Genomic DNA, 15,645 nt, shown 5'->3' on the forward strand with positions numbered 1-15,645 from the left:
TATAAGGGGAGAGAGTGGCAGCAGACTGGAAGTGAGTATTGAGGGAGAGAGACTGGAGGAAGTGGATAGTTTTAGATACTTGGGTGCAAATGTGGCAGGAAAGGGAGGAGTGGGGGTGGAGGTAGAATGTAGATTAAGAGAAGCAAGTAAATGCCTTGGGGATTAGATTACAAAGTGTAATGAGAAATAAACATTGGGGGATGGATGCTAGGATGAGATTGTATGAAGGAGTGATTGTGCCAACAGCACTGTATGGGGCAGAAACAGGAACATAAGAGAGAAGGAGTTTGAATGTGTTTGAGATGATAGGGGTTACTCGGTTAGATAAAGTGAGAAATGAGGAAGTGAGGAGGAGAACAGGGGTGGAAAGGGAGTTGGGAGATAGGGTTGATGAAAGAGTATTAGAATGGTTTGGACACATGGAAAGAATGAGTGAAGAAAGATTAGTAAAAGAGGTATGGAAGGCAGAGGTGGAAGGAGTGAACATGAGGGGACATCCTAGGATAAGATGAATGGATGGGGTAAAAGGGGCATTGGGAAAGAGGGGAATGTCTGTTGAGGAAGGACGAGAGAGGATAGAAGATAGGGGTGAATGAAGAAGGGTAGCATATGGATGTTGCTGTGATGCATGAGGGGAAGTGGGTGGGGGATGGGGGGTGAGGGAGTATGTATGAGAAATAAATTGACGCAGCCCGAAGGGATTTCTCCTCGTCTACTATTTTTCTGCATGAGGGTACGGAGAGGGGGGTCACCAAATTAATGAAGCGGCCTTGCTGTGGATGTGCTGTGTTTTGCAACACTGCTTCTGACCCAGGGCAGTGGACAGGATGCAGGGATGACCTGTTATCCAGGAGGTGCCAAGATAAGGGGGAGGGAAGAGAGTAGAGGGGAGTGAAGTATGTGGGGGATGGAATGGGTGGTAGTGGTTTCTATGCCTTTGTCTTTTGGCTACCTCCTGTGTAAGGGGGGGAAAAGCCTTTGGTATATGTATGTATGTATATTGTATTTATTAATTTATTTTACAATATATAGAATGTCTGATCTGAATTTTTTCCTCTAATCTCATCTGTGTATATTTCATACATTTCAGGCTAGGGACATGGGTGCTACAAGTAAGAAGTGGCTTATGGTCAATATTCAAGACTCCAGTGAATTTTCATGCCAAGTTCTCAATCGAGACGTTTGGTCAAACCCAACCATCAAAGCCATTATTAGGGAACAGTTCATCTTTTGGCAGGTACTGTATTTCAACAGTATATTCACCACCATAAAAAAAGCAGTGTGGTTCTAAATGGATGAAGAAATTGCTGTGGATTATAGGGATTTCTTCTTTTTGATCACTATATTTCTTGAAGGAGATGGGGCAGCATGTAATGAATTAGTGGGGGTGAACCAATTTTAGTTGTCAGGCCATGCTGTTCAGGTGGTGTCTTGCTGTGTTGCCTCTGATTTTAGGTGTAGGATGAGTTTGGGATGGGTGGGTGAATGCTTTGACTTCACCATCCCCCTTAAAAAAGAGAAAGGGTCTTCTGATATATGTATATTTGTCAGTGTACTGAAACATAACTGCTACAAATAAACATAATTGTGTTTACAGGTGTACCATGATAGTGAGGAGGGACAACGCTTCATGATGTTTTACCAGGTTCCAGAGTGGCCATATGTATCCATCCTAGATCCTCGTACTGGTGAATGTCTTGTCACTTGGCACAAACTGGATACAGCCACCTTTGGAGACTTGGTAACAGAGTTTCTCTCTGTGCATCCCTCTTTTGAGGAAGGTGGATCCTCCTCACCACCAAAAAAGAAGCAGAGAGTGGTAAGTGTTTTTAAATATGTAAATTACTCTTTTCAACAAAATATTTTCTGGTTGTACAGTAAATTATGCTTTATGAGTTGAGAGCCATGGGTCTCCTGCAAGAGAGACCCAGGGCGATGGATTCATGGGTTGATTGGTTGAGTAGATCTTAACTCTGGTGGTAATTAGGGGCACCCCAAAAATGTCCCAAAATTATTGACTACATGTTTCCATACAGACAGTACCTGAGTACAGGAACTCAAGCTAGGGTGCATCAAGATAACTGTAGTGTTATCCAAACACCAACAGTGTTATCAGACCCTCATTTAACATGTGTAATGTATTTGAACATATTACAATTTCAGTTTTTATCAGTACAAGTGGTATATATGTGTCTTCCTTTAATAGGAACGCTCTGCAAGTTTACTGGAAGCGGATGAGGAAGCTCAAATTGAGGCTGCAATCCAGGCATCCTTGGCAGAACAAGACCAAAAGAAAGCAATGACAGAAGCTAGTGAGGATGAAGAGGATGAAAAGGAAGAGGGAGACTCGGATACTCTTGAAACCTTTGATTCAGATTCAAATGAAGCTGATTATTCTATTGAAAATAACAGTGACAGAAATCATATGCAAAATGGTAATAGTAAAATTCACAGGAAAAGTAGTAATCAGCCAGATAAAGAGGAGGAAGAGGAGAAAAAAGAGGATGATGAAAGTGTGGAAAAGTCCAGTGTTGATACAAAGGATGATGAAGTGGACAATAGTGATTGGAAACTGTATCTTGGTGATGAAAAGGATGCTGAATCAAAACTCATGTTACGGTTACCAGATGGTTCTAGAGATGTCATTGCCATGCCTTCAACATCAAAACTTATGGTAAGATACAAACTATGTGACATAATCGAAAGTAATAAGAGAGTAAGATCAATTTTCAGAATAAAAGAGGAATATCTATCAAGCAGGGAAGTGAGAAATTAATGCAGCATGAAGGATTTTTTTCTGCACTGGATGAGTGGGCAGGGTTGCCATGTAATGAAGTAGTCAGGGTAAACCAGCTTGAACTGTTAAGCCCTGCTGTGGAGATGCTCTGTCTTGCTGCATTGCTTCAGACCTTAGTAGTAGGCAGGGACAGAAATGACCCTTCATCTACAAAGAGCTAAATTAAAAGGGACAAAAAATGGGTTTTGGAAGGGTGAAGGGTAGATGGATGCCTTGACTGGGTCATTTCCTAATAAGGGGGAAAGGGCCTTTTGGTATATATGTTTATTTACTTTTAACATGATTTCTCTCCTTTTACAGGCTTTGGTGAAGTATGTAGGAAGCAAGGGCTACAGTAATGAAAGGTTTGAACTCGTAACTAATTTCCCCAGACGACAGATATCATACATGGACTTTAACAAGACTTTAAAAGATGTTGGCCTTTTTCCTCAAGAAACTGTATTTGTTCAGGCCAGATAACCCCATGAAATGGCAAAGGAATGTCACATGGTTATAGTGTTATATTCTTGGGTCTCACGTTGTCATGCATCTTAAGTTTTCCAAGGAATTTAGTGACTAATCAGTGCTAAGGCAAGTGCATGCCTCATTTCTTGTAAAGTTTATGAAAAAAATATACTGCCTTTATATGAAAACTACTTGAGATTCATGATTGTTAGAAAGTATTGTCCAGTGCACTCAACAGAGTTGACTGCTTGATTTGGATGTTTGCATAAATTCCCAAGTTGAAGTTGAAGGATAGAAATTTTTAAGGTCTGCAGGACTAAATCAGTTATCGAATTTTAGAGTGAAATTTTAATTTTGATGTGTTCCGGTGTGCCATAAGGCATCATATATTAATTCTTTATCAGTTATGAAAACTGAATTTTTGAGGTGAGAGTATAGAAAAAAGTAATGTTTAACAGTCCATCACTGCCCATAGTATCAGGTGAGCTTTGTGTGAAGAACAGGGTATGATATGATATAGCTCAAACTTTCTTCCTTTCTTTCTTGGCAGATATGTTACCAGTTTCTTTATTTTTTTAAGAAGAGCCAAAAGTTTTACATTCCTCAGTAGATGTTAAGAATGTGAAGATGAAACTGAATTCAATGGTTGTATGTTTGTGTGACCCAGTTGATAATAATTTTACTTCAGGATTGTATGTAATACAATAACCACTGCCATGTGAGTTAAGTTTTAACTTTTTTATGGAAATGTTTTGTGTGTTCTTTGAATAATAATTGTTATCTTGAGTTTCACTGACTGGAAACCCATAGACTGATATAGTGGCTGGCAAGAATTCTTGGACCCTCCCATGGATCTATCCAGGAAGAAACTTTGGACCACTTTCTGTGTTGCCCTAGTGAGGAACTGTTTCTGTCACAGGCATGTAATAGTAAAAGGTGAAGAGTTGCCAGTTGTCATCTCTCCTTGTCAGAAAAATGGAGGAAAACTAATTAAAGTTGATAAGGATCTTGGGTCCAGTCCAGAGACCGTGCCAGCCCCATAAGGCTGCACTTGCAGATGGATATGAGGATGTTGACAGAGTTTGAATTGTGAAGATGGGCAGCAAGGTCAGGATTCTCTTTGAGATCCATCTTGCACTACCACCATTTGCAGGTACCCTTATTCTTTGAATGTATGATGTTTTCTTGCACAATTTCATAGGAATTTGTGCATTTTTCATAGACCAGAAACATGTGAAACATATTGGTCTGTAGGCTTGAAAACTGTTTAATATTATTTACAAGTATTATGTACATAATTTCATCTAGTAAGGATTTTTTTTTTTTTATATAATAAAGTAAAGAAATTTGTAATGCATTTTATACATATACAAAGGCCTTAATCCCTCTTATCCCTGTTGGGCAATCAAAACATTCATTTTGCCCAAACTGTACATGGGAGAATGATACAAAAAGAGGAGATCCAAAATCCCCACATTCACCTCATTTAGTTGCCTTTAATACAACATGTAGGAGATGTAATTGTAGTATTCTTGCCTCCCTATCACAAGGTAAGAAAAAAACAGGTGAAGCCATAGAGGTGGTAAATGGAAGATTTAAGTAGGGGTAGTAGAAGTTGAAAATTCTCAGCATTCCTCTGAGTGGAGATAAGTCTCTAGCAATGATAATTGTTGGCTTGAGCTTCATTGACTGGAAACCAGAAGCCCCATAGTGACTGGCAATGGCTCCTAGGCCATTCTATAAAGTTCTCTGGAAAGAGAGGATTGTTGTCTGTGTTATATTAGTAAAAGGGGAGCATTTACTAGTTGTTAACTCTCCTAATGTGAAAAGGTGGAGGAAATGCAGTTGAGGTTGATAGAAAGGGATCCTGGTGACCAAGTGTCCACTTACAGATAAAAGCAAGGGTGTTGATGGGTTTTGGTGATGAACTGCTGGGGATGATTTTCTCTGTGTTGTCTTACAAACACCTGTCACACATCCTTTAATCTCTAGTCATAAAAGAATGCTACACAAGTCTGGTCTGTAGGGAGTGACCCTTGTCCCTAGGATATTGACAACATTAAACTTGAGCAGAGTACCCCAAATAGGATTGTATTTTACAGGTGATTAAATTTTTTCATTGCATATTTAGTAAATATGAGTCTGGACCAGTGGTGGATACTTGTATATGATGGTCCTGTGAAATGATAACAGATAAATGTCCTTGTTGCCCATCTTCAAAATGGTCAACATCCTCTGATCTATTTGGAGATGCAGTCTCAAAGGGCTGACAATTAATTTTCAGATTGAGGCAAAGATATATATCAACTTTGTATTTCCTCCCCTTTTCCCTTCAGGAGAACTGATAACTGGTGCTTCTCAGTTACTTCTAAAAGCAAGTGACATAGAAACAGTCCCTTGCTAACAATATTTCTTACCAGAGGAAGGGTCCAAGGTTTCCATTCAGTGGGGATCCAGGGTTCCACTCAGTGAAACAATAGGTAACATGTATTATTATGAATCCAAGTTTATTGAAAATACATAAGTACCAGTGTGCATGTTTCAGAAAAATATTCTGAAAATATTGTGATAATATAAACGTAAGTAGTCACCATAATAAATTTTAAAACTATCAATATGGCACTAGCATCAAGATGAAACAGTTCAGATAAGATAACATATGAAGAATTACAGACATCACACCAAAACTGTTTATTATTTATTCTTTTGTTGAAGTATATAAACCAATGTGTACTAAAAAATACACATAAGTAACCATAAACTTTTGTCTGAAAATTCTTACATTTCATATGATGAGTCAAAATTCTGCTTAATTTGTTCTAGGCCATTTGAAATTAAATTACAAAATATTTTTAAGCTGAGCCCTATGTTTGCATTAAAAAAAATGTGTGTCTTGTTTGGTGTGATTTTCCTTGTTACTTATCTATCTATATACTATGGGCATTTTCTCCTCGTATTAGGAAGGGACCGAGCCTCAGCTACCCACCCCCGCCCCTTCCACTCCCAACTGTTTCCCTCTCATCTTAGTTTCTTCTGGATGAATGGTCAGCCCTGTTTCCTGCCCAAGGCCCGGGTCAGAAGCAATACAGCAAGACACAGTAGGACCAACTGTTTCATTTACAAGGCCTCCCTCCTTGTCTCTTCATGCAAAAACTAGAAACGAGAATGCCCTTTGGCCTATGTAAAATTATAATACACAACCATTCTCCACTCACACCTATCCCCTGCCCCTTGTTATTACAATAAAGGAAAGGGAAATAAATAGTTCAGTCATACTTTCACACATGCACAGAACTATATCACAAATGAATACCAATAATTTCAGTTCCAGCATGTACAAAGTAAATTATATGTACTAGTCTCCCTAGACAATTCTAATCATATTGACAACTTTACTTATCTATGAACTTAAATTTCATATGATTGTCAAAAATTTCCTCAAATTAACAACATTGTTCTTCCAATTATTAACCTGGCAATATGGTGTGACAGTGTGGATAGATGGTATTTTCGAGAAGCCCCTAATCACAATCCACATGACAGGCACTACAGGCCCAGTGGTCCTGCCTTGCAGTGGTATTGAGGTGGTAGTGCAACTCAGCAGCAGGCTGCACAACTGAATATCCTTTTAAGGGTCTACTTTAGTCACCTCACATGTGAAGAAGGCTAGAAAAGGTGAAGAGCCTATGCCAGGAGCCACATAGCTGTAGCCAAAGCCATTACTTTTGCCCTATGCTCTTGGACTGTTGGGACAGGTAACAGTCACTGCTGGGAATTGGAGAGGTGTGTGGGATTCAAAACCATAAGAACCAAATGCAAGATTGGCATGCTTCTGAGCTGGTGCCTCAAAATTAACCCCTCTCACCCATACATGGCTGAGGAGCCACACCCAATAAGATCACCTTTATTGCACCAAGAACTACAATAAAACAAGGAGGGAATAGCAGCCCTCCCAAGTCCAAAAAACTTCAGCTGCATCCCCAGCCCACTCTATGACACCTAGAAATAAGGCCTTCCCCTTAATCAATCAATCTTCTGTCCCAGGTCTCTCCCTTATTCAAACGTTTCATAAGAACCAACCTTGATTATGCTTCCAGAGCATGGTTCCAAACTCTCAGCAAAACAAACACTTTACAAACAATAGAAAGTAAACTTCTGAGAGTAATAATAGGATGCACCAAAACCACCTAACTTCAACACCTGCATACCGAAAATAAAATCTTTCCCAGTGATAGACACAGTTCTATGCTAGAACCCTAAATACTACCCTCCCATCTCATTATATCACAAACACCACCAGCAGAATGTAATAAAAAAATACATAACATAAGAATGAAGGAGACTGCAAGAGACCATAAAGCCTACACTAGGCAGCTTCGTATCCATCACCACCTATCATCCCCATCCATAAAGTTGTCTAATCATTTCTTAAAACGAGATAGTTTCAGCACTTACTACATGGTTACTAAGTTTATTCCATTCGTCGACCACCCTATTAGTAAACCAATTCTTGCCTATTTCCTTTTTAAATATAAATTTGTCCAGTTTATAACCATTACTGCAAGTCCTGCCCTGTTGTTTTAATATGATGACCTTGTTTCATCACCCTTGTTAAAGCCTTTGATCCACTTGAACACCTCTATTAGATCACCCCGCACTCTGTGTCTTTCCAGAGAGTGTAAGTTAAGGCAAATTTCTGAGTCCATGTATCATTTTGGTCATTCTTCTCTGTACTGATTCTAGTGAACTGATGTCCATTCTGTAGGATAGAGACCAAAACTGTACCGCATAGTCAAGGATGGGTCTAACTATTGGTAGATAGAGTTTAATAATTACCTCTGCACTTCTGTTCGTTACCGTCCTAGCAATGAAAACTAATGCTCTGTTAGCTTTATTCCTGGCACTTGTTCCAAATGTCTATTACTCTGTGGGGAAAACTGTTCTTTTTCAGGTCTCTTCAATAACTGTCTTTCTTGATTTTCTTTCCGTGTCCTCTTGTATTTCTACTATCCCATTTTATTAGATCCTATCAATAGTTTCTATGCCTTTCATGATTCTATAAATAGTTATCAAATCTCCTCTCTCTCTTTGCTCTAATGTCTGTAGCTCAAGTTTTGCTAGTCTCTCTTCATATGATAGTTCTGGAGGAGTGCCTGTATAGTTCCACTTTACAAGGGTAGACAGAAAGGCACTGTGAGAGGTTATGCAGATATATGGGATATCTGCATAACCTCCCACAGTGCCTTTCTGTCTACCCTATCGTAAGCCTTTTCCAGATCCATAAAAGCCCAAAAAAACATCCTTCCCCTTTCCTATAGCTTTCTCACATATTTGGTCTTACCACAAAGATCTGATCTACACAACCTCTACCCGTCCTAAAACCACACTGTTCCTCACCAATTACTCCCTCTGTTCCTCTCCTAATCCTCTCAATCAAGATCCTCCCATAAGCCTTCCCAACTACACTTAACAAGCTAATCCCTCTGAAACTACTACATTCACACTTGTCCCCTTTTCCCTTGTAAAGTGGAACTATACAGGCACTCCTCCAGTCCTCCGGCACTCTACCCTTTCTCCAGCAAACATTAAATAACCTCACCAGCCAGTCCACAATCACTGTACCTCCTTTTTTTAAACATTCTGTATGGCATCCATCCAGCCCAGGTGCTTTACCTGCTTTCATCATCTTAACAACTGCCTTCACTTCATCCTTCCTTATTTCTCCTCCGTTTTCCTCACTCATCACGGTCATTTTCTTAGCATTTCCCACTGCAACTATCTTACCCTCCCTATCCTCCTTCACATTTAGCAACTCCCTAAAATATTCTGCCCATCTTCCCCTTACTGCCTTCTCTTCCATTATCATCTCTCCATCTGCACCTTTTACCTTTTCTTCTCTACTTGATTCGCCTCCTCTTCCTTTCTTAATTTCTTTCCAAAACATCTTTTTATTACTTTCAAAATTTTCTGTCATACTCTTACCCCACTTCATATCTGCTCTCCTCTTTGCCTCCTTTACCTTTTGCTTTACTTCTCTTTTCTTTTCTTTGTACCTCTCATATGACTCCCTCGTCCTATTTTGTAACCAATCTGTAAAAGCTCGCTTCTTCTCTTCTACAACCTTCTTTGTTTCTTCATCCCACCATTCACTACCCTTTCTTCTATTTCCTCCTGTCCTTCTTGTTCCACACACCATCCTTGCACACTTTGTGACTCCCTCCTTGAACCATCCCCATTCCTCCTCCACACCTAGCTCCACTCTATCCTTCACTCCCTCCCACTCCTTCAGCTTCTTCTTGTACTCCTTCTCCTTTTCCTTTTCATTTAAAGAGTTCACTCTAAGAACCTCCCTACCTTTTGTCCCTTTCCTCTTTCTCCATCTATCCTCCACTCTCAACCTACCTTCCACCAAAAAATTATCTGATATTCCCCCACCCTCTCCCCTTAGTACATGTACATCCTTAACTCTTCCTATCATAATCCTATTTACCACTACATAATCCATCAGCGCTCTATCTACCACCCTTCCATCCACCACCCTCTCCCATGTGTACCTATGCTTGACTTTGTTCCGAAACACTGTATTTGCTATCATCAACTCTCTAGACACATTTCCACCATCAACTCTCCACCACGATTCTTTCCTGGAACTCCACATTTCTTAACCACTCCTTCAATTGGACCATTTCCTACTCTAGCATTAAGGTCTCCCAGTACTATTACATTGATATTTCTCCCTAAATCCTCTATGCACTCATTTAAATCTATCCAAAAAGCCTCCCTTTCTTCTACACTCTTCTCACTGCCAGGCCCATATGCACTTACAAAGACCCACATCTCCTTTCCCAGTTTCACTTTCATCCACATTATCCATGAGGAAACCTCCTTCCACTCCACTACACATTTACCTATCTCTTCACTTACTAGAATAGCCACCCCTTCCCTCCCTCGCCCTCTCTTCACTCCTGATAACCTCCCACTTACACTCCTGATAACCTCCCACTTACACTCCCAAACTTACACTCACCCTTCCCTTTCAACTTAGTTTCACTCAAAGCCAACACATCCATCTTTCTTCTCACAAACATACTACCTATCTCTTCCCTTTTACTCTCATCTGTACCACATCCACGCACATTTAAAGACCCAAACCTTAGGGTGCTGGTCCTGAGAAACATATGAACAATATGTTTGGAGAAACTTATAATTCAATAAGAACAATCAAAGTGGCATTTACATACCTGGAGGAAGAAATGGTGAAGAAAATACTAGTCACTTTGATAAGACCAACATGGGAATATGCAGCGACGACGTGGTCACCAAGTACAAAAAAATGTATAACAAAACTTGAAAGAATACAAAGAGCAATTACAAAATTGGCACCAACACTCTCAGAACTATCATATGAAGAGAGACTAGCAAAACTTGAGCTACAGACATTAGAGCAAAGAAGAGAGGAGATTTGATAACTATTTATAGAATCATGAAAGGCATAGAAACTATTGATAGGATCTAATAAAATGGGATAGTAGAAATACAAGAGGACACAGAAAGAAAATCAAGAAAGACAGTTATTGAAGAGACCTGAAAAAGAACAGTTTTCCCCACAGAGTAATAGACATTTGGAACAAGTTAGATGAGAAAGTGGTGTGTGCAAAAACAATATTATATTAAATAAAAATGGAAATGGTCAAAACTAAGACTTCTGAACAAAAGTGCGTGACCCGAACAAAAGGTAACAGGGGGTCATGGACCGGGATGAGTGTTTTAACAGTGATCTGGCACGGGGACAGTCTGGAAGAAAACGATTTATACGGTTACTATACACAACAACATGGGTGAGGCACCAGCGGAGAAGGTACGAAGAAATTGGCATTTCTGGAAGTGGGTTACTGAAGTGAAGAAGATTAATAAAAAGTCTCGGTGTAAAGGGTTTGGCTGTTTTGAAATGTGAACATGCAGTCAAGTTTCCTGATCTCTATAAGTCTTCCAAGGGATTTTCTGTCAGAGAGTTTATAAAGTTGTTTCATCGCAAAGTGTTGTCGTTTAACGACACATTAAAGAAGAATCGACAGTTCGAGTACAAGGATTCATATTTTGAACATCTTCGAGTTTACAATGGGGATGTTTCGGAGAAAGCTCTGCAAGGGTTTGAGAAACATTACTTTACTGGGTTTAAGAATTTTATAAAAGCGGGAGCAAAAGCTGATCACGTTGAGTATCAGAAGTACTACCTCGAGAGAAAATTTAAAGCCCAGAGAAAGATTGATAAGCTCAAGAAGTACTGTTGTAAGAGGAAAAACACGGAACTTAACCAGGTCTCTGGTGAGGTCGTTGAAGCTGGGAGTGCTACTGTGAGTTCAGTCACTTCGACAGGAAGCGGAAGTGGACAAGACCAAGGAAGTGGACCAGACGAGGAGGGTGTATCGGATCAGTTCGTCGACTCGGTGGCGGAGAATATACGGATTGTTCGAGAGAGGCGGCTTGAATTGGAAAAACAATATTTGCAACGTTTGCAAGAAAAAAAGAGGTTAAAGAAAGAACGAGAAGCAGCTAAAGAGGTGAAAAGGGCTGCCAGAATCAAGAAAAGGGAAGAACGTGAGTCGGAAAAGATGCGTCGACAGGTTTTGTTGAAGAATAAGAAACAGAGTAAAAGAACAGTTGAAATTGTTACGAGCTGGGCTCATCGGGGATAAAGATTTGTCTGAATCGACGATTAATCACTTAAATATGGTCAGAGAGGAACGCAAAGATAAGAATTTTAGGGCGGATTATGTGGATTCAATAGCAGTAATATCTGATACGCTTGAAGGGTATTTACGAGACCAAGCAAAGATACCGCTCCATAATATCGGTACAATAGGGGACTTCAAATGTAAACTTTGTAAATCGCTTTTATGGGCAGGAGAACGTAAGACTATTTGTTGTAAGCAAGGACAAATGCCTCGAATCCAGTTTTCAGAGCTTAAAAACGGTATTAAAAGTATGTACGAAGGAAATTCTCCGTTATCTAAACGGTTCCTGGACAAGATCTGTGGGTTCAACGCGTTGTTCTGTTTCACATCATTTACCACTTCAAGCAAACTCCATGACCCGAGCGAACTAGCATTGTGTTACAAGATTCAAGGGAAAGTATACCATACCATTGGACATCTCAACCCCGAAGCGATCGCAGGTAAAAAGAACCCTTTTTGGAAACCTATTTCTTCATTCCTGGACTTATACTTCTATCATGATAAGGAAGACCAGATTAAGTTACGTGTACAAAACATGGATCGAAAGGCGAAAAACGAAAAAACTCTTAAGCGCCGAAAGAGAGAGAGGAAGGAAGTGAGTTCAAACGAGGATATCATTTCCATGTTCTATGATTACTTGGTTCAGTATAATGAATGTCTAAACCCGATTTTGAAGGAATTTGAAACATGTAAAACATTAGTTAGTGAACACGTTAAGAAGACGGAAAGTATGCCTGCTGTGTCTATCACGCTGAGAGCGGCAGACGGGATCAAAACCAAGGAACATAAGGGTCTGTATCACCTTCCGTCTGCTTCATCACAGGTTGGTGGGATTGTTAGCTTTGAACCCAATAGAGATCCATTGGAGATAACAGTTACTTCCCCTTTGCCCGGTTCGAACTTCAAGACTACAAGTTTGAGCCATTTGAAGTTCCATTACGATGCTTTCCAGTATCCTTTGTTGATCCCAAACGGTGACATCGGATATTGTCATTCCATGGAAAGGTTATCCAAAGTCCGTGTTAGAGGTCTTGAACCGCCTGAAGAAGATGAGTGTGACGCCTCTACGGGGCCATCAACTTCGTCTACTTACAAGCGTTTATCCCAGTGTATGTTCTACTCCTTTCTTTATATGGAGTGGGAAGGCGTTTTCAACCACATTATACGGGGTTGAGGAAACTGAAAGGGTCCCTGTCACGAAAAGGGAGCTGGAAGAACTGATTTTAAGCCTCAAAGAAGATGTGGTTAAGCAGATTTTCGAAAAGATTGATTCAATTAAGCGTCAAAATGATGACGAGGAAGGATCTTCGCCGGCTCGGAAAAGGAGGAGATTTGAAGATGAAGCCGAGGACAAAGAAGATGAAGAAGACAGCTCGAGTTCAGATGAACAAGAAGTAACTGACGTTTCCGCTGTAAATAATGTGTGTAAATAAAAATACTGTAGCAATATCACGGTCTTTTATTGATCCAGTGTCTTATGTTTACTATGACACATCATATGATGTAAGACACGCTTGACGGGGTAACCAGTGCGCGTTGTGTAAGGTCGTGTAGCGAGCAGCGCCGCAGGCCAAACCCCCCGGCGCAGCCGGTGGGCTTGTATAAATTTAAAAACAGTCTAGATAAAATGAGATATGAAGACAAGACACCACCCCTTCCCGTAAAATACAACTAAGTAAATACTAGATATTGCGAGGTACAAAGATGGGTCACTGTAAACATAGCTACCCTTCCCATTTAATACAACTAGGTAAATATGCACACACACACAGGTAAATACTTATATATTGTATATATCCCCCATATAAGGAAGACAGTTAGCCAAGGCACACACCCTGTCTTGGAACATGAGTCCAAGTGATCCTTGACTTCCAATCACTTCGTCCCACTTTGTTGCCTTTTATAACTGCCATGGGACTCACAGTGGCTGACTTCATTCCTTTCTCAACCGTAGGGGACACAGGAAAAGAAAAAGTACTCTCAAGAAGTGGTAAAAGACATTTTCAAGGGAACAGCATAAAGGAGGGATAGTCATAGTACATAAAGTAGTAACATTCCTCTAGTAGAGATTTTACTCTGACATAGACAAAATGATGTGTAGCTCTAGTCCATAGGGGTCTCAAAATGGTCCCTAAAATATTGGCTGCATGCTACAATGCAATTAATGCTGTACAATAACATGCAGTCAGTGACCAAGTATGAGGATGAAAAAAATATATGTTTATATACTATCTATTTACCAAGGGCTTTTCCCCAACTTACCAGTGAGGTAGTCAAAGTCAAAAGGCATACATCTACCCACACATTTGATATATATATACATACATACACACAAGGGAGGTAGCCAAAGTTGAAGGCATAAATCCACTCCCACCAATTTCATCCCCACATACTCTACTCCTCCCTCCCTCTTTTCTTGGCTCCTCCTGGATGATGGGTCATCCCTGCATCTTGTCTACTGCCTTGGGTCAGAAGCAATGCAGGAAGACACAACATATCCACAGCAAGGCCACTTCATTTACTCGGCAAATCCCCCTCTTGTCCCCTCATACAGAAAAAGAGAAAACGAGAAATCCCTTTGAGCTGCATCAAAACATCATTCAACATACTCCCCACTCACTCCCTTCCATGCATCAAAGCATCATCCATACACAACCATTCTCCACTCACCCCTATCTTCTGTCTTCTCCCATTTTCAACAGACATTCCCCTTTTATTCCATCCATCCATTTCATCCTTGGTTACCTCCTCATGTTCACTCCCTCCACCTCTGCCTTCCACACTTTTTACTTATCTTTCTTCACTCATTAATTCCATGTGTCCAAACCATCCCAACTCTTTCATCAACCCTATTTCCCAACTCCCTTTCCATCCCCACTCTCCTCATTGTTTCTCTGTCCAGCCTTTTCAGTATCCATTCCCAAATGTCTATTCCCATTACACTTTTTAATCCCCCAAGGCATTTACAGTACTTGTTTCTCTCAATGTACATTCTACCTCCACCTCCACTCCTCCCTTTCCCACCACATTCACACCCAAATATCTAAAGCTATTCACTTTCTCTAATCTCTTTTCCTTATTACTCACTTCCAATTTACTGCCATCCTCCCGCGTATACATCTCATCACCTTACGTTTACCCACATTTATCTTCAATTTCCTTCTTTTGCACACCTCCCCAAACTGTTACTAACTTACTCAGGATGAGATGGATGGATGAGGTGAAAGGGGCATTGAGAAAGAGGGGGATGTCTGTTGAAGAAGAGAAAACTGAAGATAGGGGGGATTGGAGTATGGTTGTGTATGGATGATGCTGTGATGCATGGAAAGGAGTGGGTGCGGGTTGGGGGGGTTAGGGATTGGTTATGTGTGAACGATATTTTGATATAGCCTGAAGAGATTTCTCCAACTTTCTCTTTTTCTGCATGAGGGGACAGTGAGGGGGGTTGCTGATTAAACAAAGTGGCCTTGCTGTGGATGTGCTGTGTCTTCCTGCATTGTTTATGACCCAGGGCAATGGACAATATGCAGGGATGACCCATCATCCAGGAGCCAAGAAAAGAGGGAGAGAGGGTTGAATGGGAGTGGAGTGGGTGGTATATGTATATATATATTGCAGTGGCTGCTAATGAAAAGTTTACATGCAATTTTTATGGTAAATTAAACACAA

General features: G+C 40.4%; 1 protein-coding gene across 2 annotated transcripts in view; it reads left to right on the plus strand.

Moving 5' to 3' along the window:
- LOC143026231 (UBX domain-containing protein 7) overlaps positions 1–5,088 on the plus strand; it is a 354,072-nt gene extending 348,984 nt beyond the window's left edge. For both annotated transcript variants that reach the window (XM_076186258.1, XM_076186256.1), the window contains exons 5-8: positions 1,091–1,237; positions 1,598–1,819; positions 2,207–2,674; positions 3,098–5,088. In XM_076186258.1, coding sequence (XP_076042373.1) covers positions 1,091–1,237; positions 1,598–1,819; positions 2,207–2,674; positions 3,098–3,256 — 996 coding nt within the window. In that variant the 3' untranslated portion in view covers positions 3,257–5,088. The remainder of the gene's footprint in view (positions 1–1,090; positions 1,238–1,597; positions 1,820–2,206; positions 2,675–3,097) is intronic.
- Positions 5,089–15,645: the final 10,557 nt, after the last annotated feature.

The sequence above is a fragment of the Oratosquilla oratoria genome, chromosome 6 (assembly GCF_046742065.1).
Source record: "Oratosquilla oratoria isolate Oo_2021 chromosome 6, ASM4674206v1, whole genome shotgun sequence".
NCBI classification, from domain to species: domain Eukaryota; kingdom Metazoa; phylum Arthropoda; class Malacostraca; order Stomatopoda; family Squillidae; genus Oratosquilla; species Oratosquilla oratoria.